This window comes from Canis aureus, chromosome 1 (genome assembly GCF_053574225.1).
Source record: "Canis aureus isolate CA01 chromosome 1, VMU_Caureus_v.1.0, whole genome shotgun sequence".
NCBI lineage: Eukaryota > Metazoa > Chordata > Mammalia > Carnivora > Canidae > Canis > Canis aureus.
The window spans coordinates 81,766,258-81,788,445 of record NC_135611.1 but is presented as its reverse complement, the minus strand read 5'-3'; the positions used below and the strand labels follow the sequence as shown (position 1 = coordinate 81,788,445).

Here is a 22,188-nt window from a genome sequence, read left to right as displayed (position 1 = left end):
GAATAAATGAAGTTACCTATTTATGAGTACAGAGGGAATTGGTAGCAGGATGTTCCAACAGACGGAGGAAAAATGAGCAAAAAAAGGCATGGGATATGTAGGAAATCACAGTCCATTAGGGAGGACAGATGAGGCTGTAAAGTCTCAGAGTCAAGTTCAGGACAGGCTAGAATGTGCCCCTAAGATCACCTGCATGGACTTATAAAAAAGCAGATTCCTTTGTTATAGAAATTAGCAGAAAGGGTTTTAGCAAACTGGCAAGCATCCCTGTCATACACGGGAGCTACCAAGGTGCATATAAACAGACATGGTCCTGGGCCTTCATGGGCCTTCCATTCTGCAGGAGGACAAAAAAAGACTTGGCTAGGCAAGGAGAGAAGGGAAAAGTATAGGGGAGAGTGTTTGTAAAGTCCAGGACTTGAAGGAATGTCGTCAATACCAGGCCAAAGGAAAGGAGTTCACTGTGGTTGGGGCTGAATGAAAAAGTACCAGAGTAGCAGAGATGCTGCTGCTGCCAGGAATCATAATGCTGGTTGGGGTTTTTTTTGTTTGTTTTTTTGTTTTTTTAAATCTGGTCTGTATTATTTTGTTGGTTTCTTTTTAATGCTAAATCTATGACATCGCAACTTGGGATTTCTGATGCCATTCACCTGGAATTTTAAAAGATCAGGTTTTTGTTTTGTTTTGTCACCATCTTTGAGAGCTGGAGGAAACAGGCATGAATACAAGTGTTGCCTTTGAGGTGCTCAGAGTGAGCTGGAAGAGACAGCCATGTAATAGCCTCATACCATGGGGAGAAAGAGAAGTACTCGTTGAGGCATGCAGCACATGCCCTGGAAACATGACAGAGCCACCGAGGACTTAAGGGCCACTGGGAGATCTTCATTCAGGGGACCCTATTTCAAGGGAAACAGAGACGTTTAAATCCTTGAAACCCTAAGATTCTAAATGAGTTGTCCATTTTACCTTCTCTTGGGCCCAACTTTCATTTAGAGAGTTCTTTTAGCTTGTGCCATTCGTTTAATTCCTAAAATGAATATGTATTGAGTACCTACTACTGCTGTGGGCTAGATCTTCACTTCTAAGCTTCCCAGGTAGAAATGTCTATTAGGTATTACCAGCCATTTACATTGGTGTATACTGGCAGAAATATCACCCACTCAGAAGCAAGGAAGAAAAACTATCATAAACAGTTTTTCTTAACCAAATTAAGGGAGGACAACAGTGACAATGATCATTTCTGGCCAAAAAAAAAAAAAAAGGAACGAAAGAAAAGAAGAAAAGAAAAGAAAAGAAAACCACCCTAACTACAGTAATGATGACCTATCCCTTGTAGATAAAAGGTGGAGGGCATAAAAAACAAACAAACAAACAAAAAAAAAAACCCTTGGTTTCTTTTAAAATGAAGCCCATTGTCTGGGGATTCTTTTTTTTTTTAATTTTTTTATTTATTTATGATAGTCATACAGAGAGAGAGAGAGAGGCAGAGACAGAGGCAGAGGGAGAAGCAGGCTCCATGCACAGGGAGCCCGACGTGGGATTCGATCCCGGGTCTCCAGGATCATGCCCTGGGCCAAAGGCAGGCGCCAAACCACTGCGCCACCCAGGGATCCCTGTCTGGGGATTCTTAGCCATATGGATAACCAGAACCTGGTCCAGCCTGGACCTTTCTCTTTGAGTGAGGGAGTCAAGAAATCACCAGAATTAGTGTCATCTGTTATGAAAGATACTTTCTCCAATCCTTTAAGTTTGTCATTAAAAAAAAATTTTTTTTAAAGAATCAAGCAACTTGAAAGACATTACATGGATTCTGCTTCATACTTCTGCCTTTCTGATCGACAATTTCTGTGAGGAATGATCTTGTCCACAGATGTTTATTCTCACAGTGATAGGGCTGAACATGTGGACACCAGCAGGTGTAGGAAGGAGGGCCACTCATTCATTCATTTCATTTTTTTCAAAAATAAGGATTAAAGACCTAAAAATTGGTATTATCTATCGATCAATTGATTGATCTATCATCTATCTATTTATCTGCAAACCACACACATTCTGGAATATGGATTTTTTATTTTAAGTCTGGTATATGTGTCTTTCTGTACTTTTTATCTGAAAAAAAAAAAAAAAAACCTCCTGAATTATATTAAATAAAACAGCCTGTGTTGATATACAAACAATGTACTTCAGTGAAGATGCATATAAAAACAGAAACGAAGGAGGAGAAATAACAACTGGCACCACAGAAATACAAAGGATTATAAGAGAATATTATGAAACATTTGTTATATGCCAACAAATTGGACAATCTAGAAGAAATGGATACATTTCTAAAAACAGCTAAACTTCCAAAACTGAATCAGGAAAATATAAGCATGTGACAAAGTACAACATCCATTCAAGATAAAAACTCTCAATGAAGTTGGATTCAAAGGACCATACTTCAATATAACATATGGCCATATATGAAAAATCTACAACTAACATCATAGTTAACGACAAAAAACTGAGAGCTTTTCCCCTAAGATTAGCAACAGGACAAGAATGTCTACTCTTACCACTTTTAGTCAATGGATTACTAAGAAATCCTAGCCATAGCAATCAGACAAAAAATAAAATGCATCCAAACTGGTAAGAAAGCAGTATTTGCAGATGACATACTAATATATATAGAAAACCCAATAGCTCCACCAAAATACTACTAGCACTGATAAATGAATTCAGTATAGCTACAGGACACAAAATGAATATACAGGAATCTATTGCATTTCTAAACGATAATAATGAAGTAGCAGAAAGAAAAGGTAGGAAAACAATCCCGTTTATAACTACACCAAAAAGAAAAAAAAATACCTAGGAATAAACTTAACCAAGGGGGCGAAAGACCTGTACTCTGAAAGCTATGAAACACTGATGAAAGAAATTGAAGATAATGTAAACCAAATGGAAAGACATCCCATGCTCATGGATTGGAAGAGACCATACTGCTGAAATGTCCATTACTAACCAAAGCAATCTACAGATTTAATGTAATCCCTAGCAAAATACCAACATTTTCCTCTGAACTACAACAAATAATCCTACAATTTGTATGGAATCACAAAAGACCCCAAAAAGCCAAAGCAATCTTGAAAAAGAACAAACCTGGAGGTTGTCCCAATCCTAGATTTCAAAATATACTACAAAGCCATAGTAATCAAAACAGTATGTTACTAACACCAAAGTAGACACATAAATCAAGTGAACAAAATAGAGACCCCAGAAATAAAACCATGTTTATTTGGTCAATTTATCTATGACAAGGAATCCAAAAATGTACACTTCAGGAAAAGATGATCTTTTCAACACATGGTGCTGGGAAAACTGAACTAAATGTGAGACCTAAAATCATAAAAATCCTAGAAAAAAATATAGGCAGTAATCTCTTTGACATCAGCCATCACATTTTTCTAGATATGTCTTCTCTGGCAAGGCAAACAAATGCAAAATTGAACCAGAAGAAGAAAAAAATCCCTACCAAAGAAGGGATTTAGAAGAAAGAAAAAATTAAACTACTGGAACTATATTAAAATAAAAAGCTCCCACACAGCAAAGGAATCACTAACAATACAGAAAAGCAACTTACTGAATGGGAGAAGATATTCTTAAATGATATATCTGATAAAGGGTTGACATCCGAAATATATAAAGAAATTATACAACTCAACACCAAAGAATTCCCAAATAATTCTATTAAAGATGGGCAGAGGACATGAATAGACATTTTCCTAAAGAAGATATGTAGATGGCCAACAGACACCGAAAAAGATGCTCAACATCACCAAGCACCAGGGAAATGCACATTGAAACCATGATGATACCTAGAAGGTGTAATGCTAAGTGAAATAAGTCATTCAGCAAAAGACAGATACCTTATGACTTTTCTTTTATGTGGAATTTAAGGAAAAAATCTTAAAAAACTGGGCAGCTCTGGTGGCGCAGTGGGTTAGCACCGCCTGTAGCCCAGGGCGTGATCCTGGAGACTTGGGATCGAGTCCCACTTTGGGCTCCCTGAATGGAGCCTGCTTCTCCCTCTGCCTGTGTCTCTGTACTCCCTCACTCTGTGTAACTCATGAATAAATAAATAAAATCTTTTAAAAAATTTTTTTTAAAAAACAGGAAAACAGACTCAAACACAGAGAAATGGTAGTTGCCAGAGGGAGGGAGGTGGGGGAATGGGTGAAATTGATAAAGGGGATTAAGAGTACACTAGATGAACACTGAGTAATGTATAGAATTGTTGAAACAGTATATACCTGAAACTAATATAACACTGTATGTTAACTACACCTCAATAAAAATGATTGTACTTTGATGTAGTCTTATTAACTAGGAAGTTAATAAAGTAATAACTTCTTTTTAATTTTGGTGAAAAAAGTAATGTATTCAAGACACTGCAGAATACTATTTTTTGCTTTTGTTTGTTTGTTTTTGATTTTTTGCTTTTGAAGGTAGATTACCCACCTCTTGACATTTTCTATTATCATCAGGAGCCAACCTTGCTCTCAGCTAAAGAAAAAAAGAAAAACACTAAGAGCTTTGGTGATCTGCCCAAGGCTATGAAGGATGTAAATGACAGGGAGGGTAGGAATTCAATTTTATGTCAGCTACTGTCTAATTCCAGTATGTCAGGAGCTAACTTGACCTTGGAAAGAAGACTTTCTTGTTTGAGGTAATTATTAACATTGTTAGGGCTCTACACATCAACTGATTAAAATCACGATGACCACAATGATGATAAACCCTAAAGTGAAGCCTCCACACAACTCAACAGGAAGAAATCCATGAAAAACACAAAGCAGAGATATAATGGGAGGGGATAGGAGTTCAGGGCCCTATGGAGACGATGGCCACTACTCAACCACAATGGTCTCCCACATGTGCCATCATCCAACCACTTCCCGTACTCTCAATATAAAAGAAAGGGAGGGAATACAGAGGCACCCAAAATATAATCAACATCATTCTGATCATCTTCAACCTTTTTGCGACTAACCACAAATTACTTAAGTGATTAAAAAATTAGAAGTTGGTTTTTCTAGATTTCTAAAAACTCATCTTTCTAACCTTTGTAAATCATACATACGCTCACATACAAAAGCAAACAATTTCCTAACCAGATACTGTAAATAGCCAAGTTAAATACACATATATCTTTATTTTAAGATTTGATTTAGGCAAAATACAAAGTAATAGCAATGATGTGAAACTACTTTAGACTACTTTAGATCATTTTTTAATTAAACCCAACAGAGTTTTGTGTTAGTAATTAAGATGAAGTACATGACATGCAATGTCTCAAAGCTCCCTGAAAATATCTGAGCTTCCAAAAGAAAATGTCAATGGAAAAAAAAAAAAGCCAACTGTTCTGGCTTATAACAAACATGGTTTTTACTCTAAAATTATGTTTGTTTGTAAACACACCTATGTACCTGCATGCACACAAACACAACCTATTAATAATATGTTTCTGTTGGATTCATTATTGTATCCTATTTGAGTTTCCCCCACCCTCAATAAAAGCTTTTAATACAGAAATGATGCTTTCTAGAATGTTTTGCCTAGGGTAATATTGCAGAGCTTAATAATCAGTTAGAAAGAAAATCTATGTCCAATAAATTCAAGAATCCAGAAGAACACATGTCTCCCTTGGCAGGACTCCAATATAAACCCAGGGGATAATTTATGTTTGTCACATATTTATGGCATTTCTTCATCAGCATCAGTGATGTAACTAACTGTTCAGTTCAGAGAAGGTAGGTCTGAGAAGAGTGCAGGGTCATCACACCATCACCTCTATACCATCAAAAAATGAGATGTAGCTCTACCAAGAGAAGTTGTGAAGGACTTCAGATCCAACAAGATTTAGCATCACCGAGGGCCTTTGTATTTTAGGATAACAAAGTTGGATGCAATTCAAAACTCAAGGCAAATATTTCACATGTTGGGTAAATGGATAGATGTTCAAATAGACTGATGGTCACATTAGTCTCTGGATTCTTTGCAACTTTGTGAGATTTCCCCCTTTTCACCAGATTTTTTATAGTATTTCCTTGGATGTGGTAGGTTCATATCTAGCCTTGAGGTGGGGGAAGAAATGAATATTTCAATGGTCAAATCAATCTCGTTACTCTTCATTGGCCCCAAACCTTCCTCAACTTCCAAGCCAAACTGAATAGATAGTAGGGTTAGCTTTACCTATAATGGTGGTGAAGGAGAAACCCAGTTCTTGCTCCATCTTATTCTTTCCTGTTTTCCAAACTCTTACATTTCAAGCTCCAGGTACAGCAATTTTCACAATAAAGTCAGCACTGATTAATCAGAGAACCATTGGCACAAATGGAAAAATTCCAGCCCAGAATTTTGGTGGAGAATTACTTATTGTTGTTGTGACACTATCTAGAACTCCAAGTTCTTAGTAAGGAGAAAAATGTACCATGCAATTTTTAATATCCAATGGGACACAAAAAGAAAGAGACTTAATTTAACATTTGCCAAAGAAACAGCAACCCTGGGCTATCGCCAAAGTCTGAACATTGGCCTCCCTGTTCCCAGAAGCTCATGCAAAAGCTGACTTTTCAAACTGAATAAGGAAGTGGGACTGAAAAATATATTTAAACAGATGTTTTAAAAATTAGAAAATAAGAGGTTCTTAAAATACTTTAAGCCCTGAGAAACTTTTATATAAAAAGTGGCACTAAGTTGACCATTTCCACTTAACTGTGCCTGATTTCCTCACGTGAGTCTTTAATAGACCTACCTGGAAATTCAGGCCCTTGCCTTCTGAGAATGAAGTGAAGCTGGAAGACTTATATACACCCAGATATGAAACATTATCAAAGCTCCTTTTGGTGTTAAAAAAAAAAAAAAGTAATGTCCTGTGATCCTGCCCCATAAACACTAGACTTTAGGGCTTTAACGTGAAGTTGGATATTTGATGTTTAAGTTGTATACCTAGTGAATTGCCATCTCAATACATAAAAGTATCTATTAATGATGAGTAAAAATATTTAACGACTTAATTTCCTAGTGTAATTTCCTCCACTTAACAACATTGTAAGGAATTTTTCTTACAGATAGCATCTATACTTTGGGTGGATTATCAACCTAACCTGCATCCCTGATTCTTTACTGATTTTAAAAGAAATGATAATTTCTGTGTAAACAACAGTAGGAAAAAGAGGATAGAAAGCACCATTGCCATGACCTCCAGAGATTAAAATGAAGCTCCTTCTTCTCCTCTGACCCCCACCCAATCCCTGGAAGCTCTTGGCATGAGGCTGTGCTAGGCCCCCATAAAGCTCAAAGGAAACACAGAACCTGCCCTGAAATAATTTATGTCACCTGGAGATGCTACCGCCACAAAAGTCAACAAGGAAGCCAACACAGCTGAACAAAACAAACATCTTCAAGGACAGCCATTCAGTTTACCCTTGGGTGGAAATTAATTGGGTCATCACATGGAAAAGATTACCAGCAGTCTACCTCCCCATTATGGAAAGGGTGACAGTAGAATTCAGAGGTGTTCACACCTCCAAATAATGGTAAGATACTTTTATCAGCGGTTCTCAATCTGCCTAATCAGAAGCACTGGGGGAAGCTTCTAAAAGTTGATCTAAAAACTCAGGCTGCATTCCAAGAATATTTAGCCTTGACTCTCTGGGGTGGTACCTTGGGTGGCAGCAGCAAAACTCCCCAGGTGATTCCAATGTGCAGCCAAGACTGAGGATGATGGTTTCCAATGTCCTTTGTGTGATAAACCTAGCAGTCAGGAGCAGGGGATGTGGGTGCCAAAACTCAAGACACTGCAGGAACTGATGACAAAGGCATCCCATTACCCAAATGCAGGACCTGCAGAACTAGCAGAGGTCCCTTGAGTCAATTCAACAGCCCACCCCTAACTCTGTAATTCCCTCTTGGCAGGATGGCCCAATCCCATCCTCTCAACTATGCCTTGGAATTCAGCAAAAGCAACCAATGGAAGAATAAGAAGCTTTTGGAAGGGAATTTCAGAGCTCACACATTTAGAAACACTGAATCATAAATTAGGTACTTGGAGTGGAATGGCAGGTAAAACAGTCCTCTTACTGCTTAATTATTAACTCTACTTTTTAAAAATGTTTGTGTGATGAGCCCTTGCAATTAGCTGTGCATAATTACATGCAAATATGAGGTGACCCCAGTGTAGTGAAGAGCTTTCATATACAAGAGGGCAGGGAAGAAGCTGGGGTCTGATGCTGAAAAGCCTGTAGACATTTTTCCAGGGATCATTGACTATAGAACGAAAAGGCTTTTGAGAAGTCAGGCAGAGCTGTCCTTTGCCCTTGGGAAATGCTTAATCTACATTATCCACACAGATTCTGCAGAACCTTTAAAAGGATAAAAAAATATTTCCTTTACTGCAGGCCAGGCCTAGAATGAGAATTTCCCAAATTGGACACACTACAAATGGCAAAAAAAAAAAAAAAGAAGCTCTTCAGGCTTCAGTGAAATCATCACTAGTAAACATGAGTTATAAACTGACTCCAATTTAGGAGCCCTGCCACTGAGTGATTGCCTTTGTAATATTTATTCAAGAAGTCATAAATTTCTACTATGTGCCCATACGACACTCTTGAGAGACATTCACAAAAATTAAGGCTTATCAACACAGTGAGCAAACATATATGAATCATTTCTTTTTAAAAAAAATAGGCAAGGTATACAAAAATAATCTTTCAGGCTATAGTTCTTTTTTTTTAATATTTTATTTATTTATTCATGAGAGACACACAGAGAAAGAGAGGCAGAAGGAGAAGCAGGCTCCATGCAAGGAGCCCGACCTGGGACTCGATCCTGGGTCTCTAAATTCACATCCTGGACTGAAGGCAGTGCTAAACCGCTGAGCCACCGGGGCTGCCCTCAGGCTATAGATCTTAATTGAAAAAAAGTGTGGGTTACAAACCAAATTGCTGAACTAAATTCCTGATAAATTTCCTTTCATAAGCAGCCTATCAAGTAATAGGCAAAGTTTTTTTTTAACAACCTGGCTAAGCAATAAAATCACTAACATTTAAATAAGACCCTCTAGGGGTACCTGGGTGGCTTAGGGGGTAAAGCATCCAACTATTGATCTCAGGTTCATAAGTTCCAGCCCCACACTGAGCATGGAGCCTACTTGAAATACATACATACATAAATACTCCCCCAAATCACTTAATGCTCTTCTACATACTTTGAAGAAAGTGTTCCCACCTCTGAAAAAAACAGGATAATGGAATTAAATGGTCAATAATAAGCAACAAAAGGATTGCATGTCTGTGAAACAAAAAGCTATTTCAGGTTCTATTCCTCTCTCCTAACCATTTGTTTTGAGCAATGCAATATGCATCACGCAATACACGTGTTCTTGGTAAAGAATACCTGTATCATGCTTCCTAAACTCATTATTTAATACATGAAGACTAATCATTTTATTTATTTTTTTTAATTTTTATTTATTATTTATGATAGTCACGGAGAGAGAGAGAGAGAGAGAGAGAGGCAGAGACACAGGCAGAGGGAGAAGCAGGCTCCATGCACCGGGAGCCTGACGTGGATTCGATCCCGGGTCTCCAGGATCGCGCCCTGGGCCAAAGGCAGGCGCCAAATCGCTTTGCCACCCAGGGATCCCTAATCATTTTATTATCTTATGATCTAAGCATGGCACTTTGTTACTGTTTCACAATTGGAATCAGGACTAGCCCATAGAAAAAATTATTCTACAAACAATGGAGAAGGAATGGATGACAATGACCTAAACAAGTAATAAAAGCAACAATTAGTCCATTTTTGTTTTTTGAACTTGCCCCAGTAATCTTGTGTTTCTTGAGTGCCATTTCATTTGTACACCACTCTCTTTTGCTCATGTTGGCTTAGGAAGTAGACAGAGCATGTGTTGTCTGCATTTAACATTTGGGGAAATGTAAGACCAGGGAGGTTACATGGCTTCCCAGAGGACTAGGGTGGGCAACCACAGCCTGTGGATGAAATCCACTCGAGGCCTGTTTTTGTATGGCTCGTGAGTTAAGAACAGCATTTACATTTTGCAAACAGTTTCCAAGTAAGCCCACTCATTCATTGATACCTCTCCTATGGGAGATTTTTTTGCACGATGACATCAGGGCAGAAAAGAGATTATATGGCCCCGAAAGCCAGAAATGTTTATTCTCTGGCCCTTTACAGAAAAAGATTGCTGACTCTTGCCCAAGACCCACAGGGGAGCCATGAACAGAGCCCAGATTTTTGGGAACTAATCCAGTGTTCTTTTTACTCACTCTTGTGCCTCTCCATAAGCCTGTGGTTCATCCCAGGCATTTTTCTTTTTTTTTTTTTTGAGGGATAAGAGGAAGTTTATGAAGCATAAATGTAGGTACTTGGAATAAAAAGAAAGAAGGCATTGAGAAGGGAGCCAGATACAGCAAATGAGGAGGAGACTGGAGGTATGTAACCTCAGCACAGACCATATCCAAACTCTTACCTGATTTAGATGATTTAAATGATGAGATTTGGAATCTTTTGAGTTGAGATTTTGGATTAGATTTGAGACAGAGTTCCTGCTGGAATGGGACAAATATATTTTGCATGTAGAATTAACATGACTTGGAGAGACAGAGGGCAGACTGTACTGGTTGAATAATGCCCCCCTAAAATTCACGCAAGCCTCATACCTCAGAAAGTAACTTTATTTGAAAATAGGGTCTTTGTAGGTATAATCAAGTTCTGATGAGGTCATCCTTGGGATGAGGGTGGGCTCTAATCCAATTACTGGTGTACTTATAGGAAGAGGGAAGTTTGGATGCAAAGAGGGGAATGCCATGAGAATAGAGTCATACAGGAGAGATCTCTCTGTGAGGACAGCAGGGACTGGAGTGACATGTTTATAAGACAAAGGGTTCCAAGGATATCCAGCACCACCAGAAGCTAGGAGAGAAGCATGAAACAGTAATTGGAACCAATCAACCTTGACTTCAGCCTTCTAGCTTCTAGAACTAGGAAAAGAATGTATTTTCAATTTAAGCCACTCTGTTTGAGGTACTTTGTTACAGCAGCCCTAGGAAACTAATGCAGATTAGTGGTCAAGTGGAGACCACTTAATTCTTTGAAGAAGAATTAAGGCCAAGAGAAAAGGAGAAAGTGGTGGAATGCCAAACCCTATAAAAATGTTTTTGTTTAAAACATAAACTCAGAGTACCTCTAGAAGACCTTGATGGAAAACAAAATGAAACAGAAACCCCGAGACCCCAATTATTCAATCTGATTGGGTTTTACAAACAACTGTTGCCAAGATAAGTGGAATTGACATACATTTGAGCTTCTTCCTCCCAGTGGATGTTTGCAAGTCCATCCCCTAAGTTCCAGGCTTTTTCCCAACACCCCTCTATGAATGGGAAACAAAATGCCTTTTACAATGTAAGAAAATAGATTAACGAAAATCTCTGTAAAGACGTTCCTGACATACCTCTTTTCTGAAATAATCTGAAATTTCCACAGATGATCTAATTTTTAGAATACTTTATACAGCAGACCCTTGAACAATGCAAGGGTTGAGGGGCCTATCCCTGTGCAGTCAAAAATCTGTATAACTTTTGTCTCCTCAAAAACTGCCAAGATAGTCTATTAACACATATTTTGTATATCTATACTGTAGATATATAGTAAGAATACTATATACTGTATTCTTACAATAAAGAAGCTAAAGAAAATGTTTTTAAAAATGTTAAAACCATAAGGAAAATACATTTACATTACTATACACTTTCTATTAAAAAAATCTGTTTGTAAATGAACCTGGTAAACAAACCAGTGTTGTTCAAGGGTCAACCGTATGATTAAAAAAGAATTATACCCCTTAAAAAAAAAGATTTTATTTATTTATTCATGAAAGACACACAGAGAGAGAGAGAGAGGCAGAGACATAGACAGAAGGAGAAGCAGGCTCCCTGTGGGGAGCCCAATGTGGGACTCGATCCCAGGACCCTGGGATCACAACCTGAACCAAAGGCAGACGCTCAACCACTGAGCCACCCAGGTCCTCTATACTTTTTTTCCTGAGATCTTATTTATTTAATTGACAGAGAAAGAGAAAGAGAGAGCACAAGCAGGGGGAGTAGCAGGCAGAAGGAAAGGGAGAAACAGGCTTCCCATGGAGAAGGGAGCCTGATGCAGGATTAGATCCCAAGACCCTAGGATCATGACTGAGCCAAAGGCAGTCACTTAACTGAGTCACCCAGGTGCTGAATTATATACTTTTTTAAAAGATTTATTTATTTGAGAGAAAGAAAGAGCACGAGTGGAAACCAAGAGTGGGCAGCTCAACCAACTGAGCCACCAAAGTGCCCCAGAATTGTACACTTTCAATCAGATACAATATATGTATCAAAACCAAGGTATCATGGAACCATCACAGTCCCTTCTAGACTCTCCCAGTGGCTCAGTATGCACCTCTTACATTGCTTGGCACCAGATACACTAAAGGCTAATTCTCTACCCCACCCTGCCCCCACATGCACATATTTTTCAGCATAACGTTCTTGAAGGTTGAAGTAAGATACATGCCTTCATTTCTACAAAAGTGTAAGGAAATGATAGTAAAAACATGAGGTTGTAGACACAATGGAAAGAAAGTCAAAAACTGGGCACATGCTATGTTCTTATGTAATTCAGTCACTGAATAATAAAAAATGTAGAATGACTGCTTTGAAACTCTTTGTAGATCATTTCTAAAAATATACATAAATATAAGTGCTACAAGTTCATGATAAAGTTGTCCTTGGGGGTCCACACTAAAGCCCATGCAATAATGGCATTTTAGCAGCTAAATTATTTTTAGTAGACCCACAAGAGACTTCTCTGAGACAGAATTTTCCTCTTTATCATGATGTCATGTTATATCTTGGTATCAGTTGTTTTAAATAAACTATTTCTGATATAGATTCTTAATGAACTCAGACATAGTTATTTTGCAATGGATTTGCCTTCCAATATACTGTATAAAATTTTATTTGCCGCCTCCTCCCACATTATTATTTTCATTATTTTCCAATGTTTTGAAACATAATTGTATTTTTAAATTTTATTTATTTGATATATACATAGAGAGAGAGAGTAAGTGCATGAGGTTGGGTAGAGGCCAGAGGAAGAGGGAGAAGCAGACTCCCCGCTGAGAAGGGAGCCCCACACAGGACTCAATCCCAGGCCCCGGGAATCATGACCTGAGGCAAAGGCAGACACTTAACTGAGCCACCCAGGTACCCCCAAAACATAATTGTATTTTAAATAACCAATGGTGATAGGAAAAGAAATGCCAGCTTTATACTAGTACTTTACGAGAATGCAACAGTAGTTGGGACATAAGTATTACTCTCCTAAACCATCACTTAGCTTCAAAAGAAAGAAAGAAAACCCACCAATTGTTCTGAGTGATCTACAGGGCATTTACAACACATTCCTAAGATTGGGAATTTCAGAAAAGCCCAAGATCTCAATTGTGCCAATGGAGAAATTAATGGGGTATCTTAGCTGTAAGAATCAACGTATAAGTCCTCCTTTTCTTAGCACCTAAAAAAAGCAATCCAAATGCCTGAGTTTCTGAATTCCAGGGCACTAGAGAATACCACAATACCCTCATGATGGAACTCATGCAGAAGACAGACTACAGAGCTAATTTTATCACACTGGGGTTTGAGCTCCAGAGCTTCTTTGGCCTCTGACCAAAACACTGTAAATCTTTCTGTCCAAAGACATATGCTACCTAGAGAAGGAAAACATGCATCCACAAGTAGGGCCAACACCCCTGTGGTGCTTTACCTTATTCTGCTCACACACATACTGTATCCTCAGGGTATCCATGGCTCTGATCATGGCTTGCATGGCGGTAAATATGTTCTGGTAAACCAGCTTCGTGAACCCCTTTCTATCTTCATCGCTGTAACCAGACCCATGGATGATTCTCATTTGCTTGATAAAGGTGCTTTTGCCACTTTCACCAGTTCCTAATGAGACAAAAGAAGAGGAAAATACAGTCAGTGGTCTTTGAAAGGAGTACACTGGGAAATAAAGGACCTCTTGGCAATGTTGTTATTATGATGAATAGGTTGACTGGGTGAACTTGGGAAGGGTCTACCAGTACTAGTATCCTAGACCCCGGGCGGAGAGGTCCTTATCTTGTACCTATGCTTTAGAAGGCCTGAGGTATCTCCCACTTTCTTCCTCTCTCTCTCTCTCTCTCTCTCTCATTTACACATGGGCGCGCGCACGCACACACACACACACACACACATGCTTTATTAGGGGTAAATTAATGTCTCTGTCCCTTAGAGTAATTCCAACCACCAACTCTTGTAGCTAACACCATTTTGGCCCAAGGGAACTGCTCCCCCAACATCCCTTGCCCTAAGTTCCTTCTGATAATTGGCAACTGTGTCTGAAAGCATCAAACATTTGAGGGTTTCACCACTGCCAGTACAGCAGTGGTGGGGATGGAGGCTGCAGCAGAGCTCAGAGAGCATTTGAACAGTAGGATAAAAGTCTGATTCACCTGTCAATTCCCGCCTTTCAGATACACAAATACAAGTGATCCCTGAACAATCACCATCCTCAGTTGTGCCAATTGTCTGTATTCTTGCTTTTCCTCCTATTCCAATTTGCACATAGCACCTCATGAGCAGTTTACAGTATAAAACCATTCCTACTTCTCTGAAATCTGTAGAGATGTCCAGACATAACATGTGAAATATGATGCCAAGACTTCACTTTAATATCAGACGGAGATATTGCTTGAAAAGATAATAATTATAGTGTAAATGAAAGATTTATATGATGAAATTAAAATATTTTTGTAACATTTTCTGTGATAATTTATTGTACCTAAAACTAATATAATATGTCAATTATAGCTGAATAAAAGAACAGATAATTTATTGTATAAGATCCTATTACTATGTTTGTATTCTTGCTCCTCCTCCTACTTCAATTTGTAGTTCAGGAGCTCCTCCAAATTCACAACCACGTGTTATACTTGTGGTCCATTTTCAACTGTCAGTATTGCTTTAAGAATTTTGTAACAGGGACACCTGAGTGGCTCAGCAGTTGGGCATCTGCCTTCGGCTCAGGTCGTGATCCCAGGATCCGGGATTGAGTCCCATGTCAGGCTCCTGCAGGGAGCCTGCTTCTCCTTCTGCCTGTGTCTCTGCCTTTCTCTCTCTCTCTCTGTCTCTCATGAATTAATAAATGAATATTTTTTAAAAAAGAATTTTGTAACAATTCTGGTTGAAATGCCTCCAGCAGGGTTAAGCTTCTTCAAACTGAAATTAATGAGAAATTACCTCAGAACTAAAACGATTCAAGATAAGTTGTAACTTTGAATGGGTGAACTGTACAATAGGTATATTTTAACAAAGCTATTGCAAAAAGGTTGTCTCAATATTCGTCAAAAGAACACAAATTGGTAAGAGGATAGAACATATTGATAGTAGTTTGTTAGTTTGATTATAACCCATAGCTATTTGGACTTGTGGGATGTGGGTCCCTATGTAGACTCTTTTTTTTTTTTTCTTTTAATTTATGATAGTCAGAGAGAGAGAGAGAGAGAGAGAGAGAGGCAGAGATACAGGCAGAGGGAGAAGCAGGCTCCATGCACCAGGAGCCCGACATGGGATTCCATCCCGGGTCTCCAGGATCGTGCCCTGGGCCAAAGGCAGGCGCCAAACCGCTGCGCCACCCAGGGATTCCCCTATGTAGACTCTTGCCTGAATCCTGTAAACATCAGGGTAAGGCCTATCACAAGGGCCCTGAGAAATACTTAGAGACTTGTTCAATTTTTCCACATGGATAGTTGAGATACAACTGTTAGTGTTTGATAAGATTTTTCCTTGCAAGAAAAAAAATGTTCCTTTAGATTGACCTTTTCAGAATAGAAATCTGCTTTTTGTCTATCTCTTCACCCTCATTCAAAATCCTGAACAGTTACCTTCCCAGTCTACTCAGGAAGACAGACAAATCTCCTCACTATGGCCACCATGCCTGTGTGGTCTGGCCCCTGGGTCTTCACCAGCCTCTTCTCATATGTGCTTTCTCTACCTTCTGCCTTCTGGCACACAGGCCTTCTTGTATGTCCTCCCTTCTCACTGCCTTTGCTCATGCTCTGCATATTCCTGGAATGGTCTTCTTTGGTCCCATTTGCCTTGGCTCTTGGTCTGGCCTCCCTAATGAGGTTAGGTTCCCCGACTGGAAGCTCTCATGATACTAATTGTAGCACATGTTCTAGTTGCACTCTGTCCATTAAAGTCATTCTGCATTTCACACGTGTCTCTCCTACCAGTCCCTAAGCTCCATAATGGGAGACGGGGGCCATGTTTGTTTTTACTCACATTGTCTCCCCTTGTATCAGCTATAATGTCTGAAACTTGGCATGTGCTTAATAAACTCTTAAAATACTTTTTTAAAATTGTGGCAAAATATACATATAGTTTACCATCTTCATCATTTTTAAGTGTTAGGTACATTCACAATATTATATAATTATCAGAACTCTTCCTCCTGCATACACATTAAACAACTCCCCCTTACTCCCTGCTCTGGCTCCTAAGGACCACCATTCTATTTTCTGTCTCTATGAATGTGACTACTTTAGATATCTCATATAAGTAGAATCACACAGTATCTGTCTTTCTGTGGCTGGCTTATTTTACTCACATAATGTCCTCAAGGTTCCTTCAAAATATTGCATGTGACAGGATTTCCTTCCTCTTAAACACCTGAATAGTATAGCAGTATTTTTTGAGTATGTTATAGTAATTAAGAATATACCCAGTCTCAACTCCCCTACCCAACTACAAGTATGGGTGACAAGGTAGGTTATAATCTCCCAACCATCCAATGAGCTCTGTAAGTACCATGACTTCAACCACAGCAGGAACCACCACAAAAAGTGGTCAAGCAGGAGACTTATCCGGATTCTTTGTGACCCTTTCTGGGTTACTCATCCTTCCCAATATTGATGACTATTCAAATAGTTTGTATAAAATAGCCCCCACATGGTGACTATCTCCTTTCTCTCTCGAAACCACCCTACAAGGTTTGTACTGTCACTTTTGTTTTACAGATAAGAAACCTGGCACTCACCAATGTCCCTCAACAGATGAATGGATGAAGAAGATGTGCATACACACATATATATGCACACACACATATACACACACAATGGAATATTACTCAGCCATCCAAAATAATGAAATCTTGCCATTTGCAATAATATGGATAGAACTAGAGGATATCATTCTAAGTAAAATAAGTCAGAGAAAGACAAATACCATGATATCATTCATATGTGTAATTTAAGAAACAAAACAGATGAGCACTCAGGAATGGAAGGAAAATAAAATAAGATGAAAATTGAGTGGGAGGCAAACCATAAGAGATGCTGAACTCTAAGAAACAAACTGAGGGTTGTTGGATGTGAGATGGGTGGGGGGATGGGGTAACTGGGTGGTGGGCATTAAGAAGGGCACTTGATATAATGAGCACTGGGTGTTACATGCAACTGATGCATCACTGAATTCTACCTCTGAAACTAAAAAAAAAAAAGAAAAGAAAAAGAAACATGGGATCAGAAAAGTTAAGTAGCCTCCACAAAACCATACCATTAGCAAGAGAAAGACAGGGCTTTATTCAATCAGACTAATGACAGACTCTTGTCAGGGAAAAAAAAGTCAGGATCATGACCAAGAGGACTTAGGTATCCTGGTCTAATGAAGACAAATGCGAGGTTCACAGCCACACATTCAATCCAGGCACTGGCAGAGCCATTATTTTGTAAACACACGCTGCAGAGGCTCAAGAAAGAACCCTCAGACAGGTGAGTGTTCTTACAAGCGGCCTCACTGCTATCTCATGTCACCTCCGGAGGCAGAAAAGGTGGGTGCTCTCTTCTTATGTCAGAGATGAGCAAACTGACTATCAGTCAGCAAAAAAGGCAAGGTTGGTGCCAGTTCAGAGCTGGAGCTAGAAGCCACACTGCCTGTGCCTTAGCCTTCAGGTTCACCAAAGATATCACCTCCCCTGAAGGAATCTTTTCCCCCCTCCACGCCCTCGAGTCAAGCTAACACTTAGTTTGGGGCTAACACCTGGGACACCCTAGTCATACCCCCTAATTGCTTGTTTGCGAATCTCCCACTACTTAGTCCAGCAAGGGTAAAGCTTGAGAGTCATGTATTTGGGTACCATGAACACTGCCTGCTGCATAGTTGGCTGTCAAAGAATGACTAAATGCAGGTATGAATGGAACAAATATGAGAAGTCACAGTGCTCTTTTATAGGTCTTATATTATGGTCAATCACATAAAAATAAGATATGAATTGTCTAGAGGATTGCAATAACACAAGGTGTCCCTGAAACCACCATTTCATAATGACTCTTATGCTGCCCAAATTCCATATAATACAGAGAGGACCTGTGGGAACTGTATACTGTTTGAACTTGGTCCAAAGTCCCATATTACATTCGATCTCTGCTCTTACAGATCCTGGGGTCCCTGAGTCTCCTTTAATCTATGATGCTGCCATGCATTCTTCTATTCTACCCCAGCAGGATGGATTGACCCATGGTCCAGTACTACCTTATCCCAAGCAAATACTAATCCTTCTGCATTTTAATTAGCAAATACTAATTAAACTGATGAAACTGATATGAAAGGAGAGATTATGTAAGTATCTTGAGGCAAGCTGCGATTTTGGCCCTGAGACCAGAAAAATCACTTAAGACTCAGCCCAAAGTTCTACCAAGATAAAGAACATTTGTCATTATAAAGACCGTTCACCTACGAGAGATTAAAGCCAACCCCACCACCAGCCCCAAACATTGAAACATTTATTAAAAGTCATTGCTTTTTGCTTTTAACAGGGAACATTTCAAAAAGAATTGTTAAAAATGATTTTAAATATTAATAAGATAAACTTATTTGACAAATATCAATTTTTTTAATATCAATATTTTAAAATATTCTTCAGTTCTATATTGTGGTTATTTGAAGAATAAGAAACCAAATACGGAGAAAAAAATTCACATTAAAGGCAAAAAAGAGAGATTGAAAGACATGCTTCAGTAGGGGCTGAGGTCCAGAGAACAGTCTCAGGAGGGGAAGCTCCACTGCCTCTCATGTAAGCCGCAACACAACCCAGTTAGAACTTTCTCCAAAAAGGAAACTGAAAATTAGATTACATGGTTTACTTAATCTTTGTCCAAGTTTGCTCAGCTTGGAAGGGTTGGGTCTTGGGTCTACATTCAGGTCTGTGTTGGTATGCACACTTCCCATGATAACACCATGTGGTAGTTTTACACTGAGTGTTTCCCCAAATAAATGGGCAAGTCCCACCCTCTTATCATTTTAAGTATTGTCTTCTTCTGGTACCGACACTGCAACACTCGGGACTTTATCTTGAATTCTTCAGAGCTCTGCTCTAAATGAGATGTTTCTAGCAGAAGATGGGGGCAAGAGAGGGGAAACGTGGGGTTCTCTGGTGACTGGGACCCACAGGACCAATAGATTCAAGCTAAGGACCTAAACTGAGTTTCCTCATTTGTTCTCAGCAGAAATTCAACACTGTCTCAAACATTGAGTACAACTATTAATTCTGTGCAAGTAAGAGAAAGATTTAAAGGATATGATTTTTAGAATGAAAATTATCAGTGACTGGGGGATCAGGTGACTTAGCTTTTACTTCCCGCCTAATCACGTTTTAGCATGTGTGGTGTGAGTCAGTAGCATGGGCTACTCTGCTTTGTTTGTCTCTCTATGAGGACTCTCTCGGGGCTTCCCTCACAAAATCACCATGCTACAACAGATAGTGAAGACAACCTGAGCCCTCACCCAGGGAGCAGCTTTTTAGTTCACAGGGAGGGGGAAGCCTTTGGTAGGAAGGTAAACTTTGGTATCAGGTTACCAAGGGATTCAATTAGAGGTGACTGGGGAGGGTGGAGGAGGGGCAGAGATGGGGAGTCAGGGAGGGGACCAGAGACTGGAAGGACTTTCACTCCTGGACCCAATGCTGCTAAAACACCAGATGGGCAAAGGAGTAAAATTACTTCCATTTCTAGATTCTGTTCCAAATATTAATAAAATAAATGGCTCTTTTCCCCATTTAGTGTTTACTTCAATGTTTTCATATTTAGAGAAAAAAATCCAACAATGTTTATAAGTACTTTTAAACTTTCACTAAGTTTGAGGTTCTTGCTCACCATTATCCTACTACAACTGTCCTCTGTAATAAAACCAAGAGGCAACTTCTTGGTAAGCCACTCTGGTCAGTTCCAGAGATTCCCACTCCCCTAGAAGCTCCAGGATCAGTTCTCTGCCCCCTTGCTCTCTGGCTCAAACTGCTTCTCAAGTAAGGCTGAATACTTCCAAGTCTCTCACTGTAAAGCTCTGCCTGGGCACTCTGCCTCTCCCCAGCTCCTTAAATAGGAGTTATTTCCTTTCCCAGAATAGCCACTCAAAAAGTGGCTAAACTGAACACACATAGCTTGCTTCTTTAGCATGCTTAGCATATACCATATGTGTTCTGTTTCATATAATTTGTGTTCTATTTCAAGTTAAAACCCACCCCCACAGGCTTCTAGCTCTCTGTGGGGGAAGGGTATGCACCTTTGACCTTGCAGGGTTGCAGGCTATCCTAGGAGACTCTTGCCCCTGACATTTACTTATTCTCTCCAAAACTCCAGAATTTGTAATATCCATCTTGTGATTTTTTTTTACCACACTAATATACCACCTGTATGATTTTTTATTATTTAGAAAAATCTTTTACTCAAATAAGCTTGTTATGAAAGGAAATATAAATATTATAAGTGAAAAACCAATACCACTTGCCATAATGAATCTAATTAAATGTACTATAACAAAGTAAGACTTCAGCAATATTCCACCTAAGAACATCTTGTCTACCAGTGATCCAGGTATCATGCTTTAGATAAGTAATACGCACAAATTACTATCCCCTGTATGTGATATTTGCCCTTTTACTTGAAGGAAACTCCCCCTCTTTTTCCTCTAGAGACTTCTGGAATTCTACACATGAATCTCATCCAAATACAAAATTGAACAACAACAACAAAAAAAAAAACACAAAAACTGAGGGTTAAAACTTATGTTACTGAAAAGGGGCCAACAAAATGTCTTAGCACTAAAATTCTAAACTCTTTCTGAGATTTGAGAAAGCAATGTGAGATTCAACTTTCAGTTTAACTTTAAATACACAGAAAGGCTCATGGGAAAAAAAATTTGCTTTTTAGGAGCCAAGAAGGAACAGAGGCCAAAGCAAAATAAATTCTTTGCAAGTGATAGACCAAGGACATCTGAACAGTAAGCCAATTGTTTTAAAGTTCACCTACAATCTTTTGTAAAGACAGCTTCCCCAAGAGCCAAAGCAAGGAGCTGATAAAGCTTCTCAGATGGGCAGAGCCGTCTCCAATACTCTGGGATGTTTTCTGAAACCATCTGTGAGAAGCCATTGTTTTTTTGTTCAGCTTTACAGAAGACAAAAACAGAAGAAAATGTAAGTCAAAACATAAATGGGGACACAATTCTGGATGTTGGTGTAAATGATCTGAGACCTACAGGCAGACAAGAGTGTGGACCTACTGATGTGATTGGCAGGCTGGCTCTATGGGGCCTTATTTCTCTTGTTCTTTTTTATCTCTGAAGCCAAAAACACAGTACACAGTAGTAACCTAATAAATACTTGTGAATGGGTATCTATTGACTAAGATAACCAGGATGATCACAATTTCGAAAAGCAATAGGAAATAGGTTTGTCTGGCCAAGAGAAGATTCAGGACTTGGATGAGTCCATTGAGTAGACAAAACAACCCCACACAGGAGCAGGGATCCTGCAGCTTGCCCTTTCTGATGAGGACAAGCAAGACCTGGTGCCAGCCAGGCAGGGAGGCTCAGATTCCATATCAGGGTTTCCTGGTAATGGGATAAATGAGTTAAAATTCTTTTCATCAAATCTTTAAGCAAGACCAGTTTTCAGCAGCAAGGAGGGCTGCCCCAGGAGAGTGTCTGGACTTGGGGTATTCTGGTCCCTATAACTCAGAGCTGACCTTGGGCAGCAGCCACCCCACATACAGTCCTA

General features: G+C 39.2%; 1 protein-coding gene across 1 annotated transcript in view; it reads right to left on the bottom strand.

Moving 5' to 3' along the window:
* LOC144318865 (guanine nucleotide-binding protein subunit alpha-14) overlaps nucleotides 1-22,188 on the bottom strand; it is a 184,958-nt gene that overhangs the window by 68,613 nt on the left and 94,157 nt on the right. Inside the window, exon 2 of the mRNA XM_077906305.1 lies at nucleotides 13,864-14,048. Within this exon, the coding sequence (XP_077762431.1) occupies nucleotides 13,864-14,048 (185 nt within the window). The remainder of the gene's footprint in view (nucleotides 1-13,863; nucleotides 14,049-22,188) is intronic.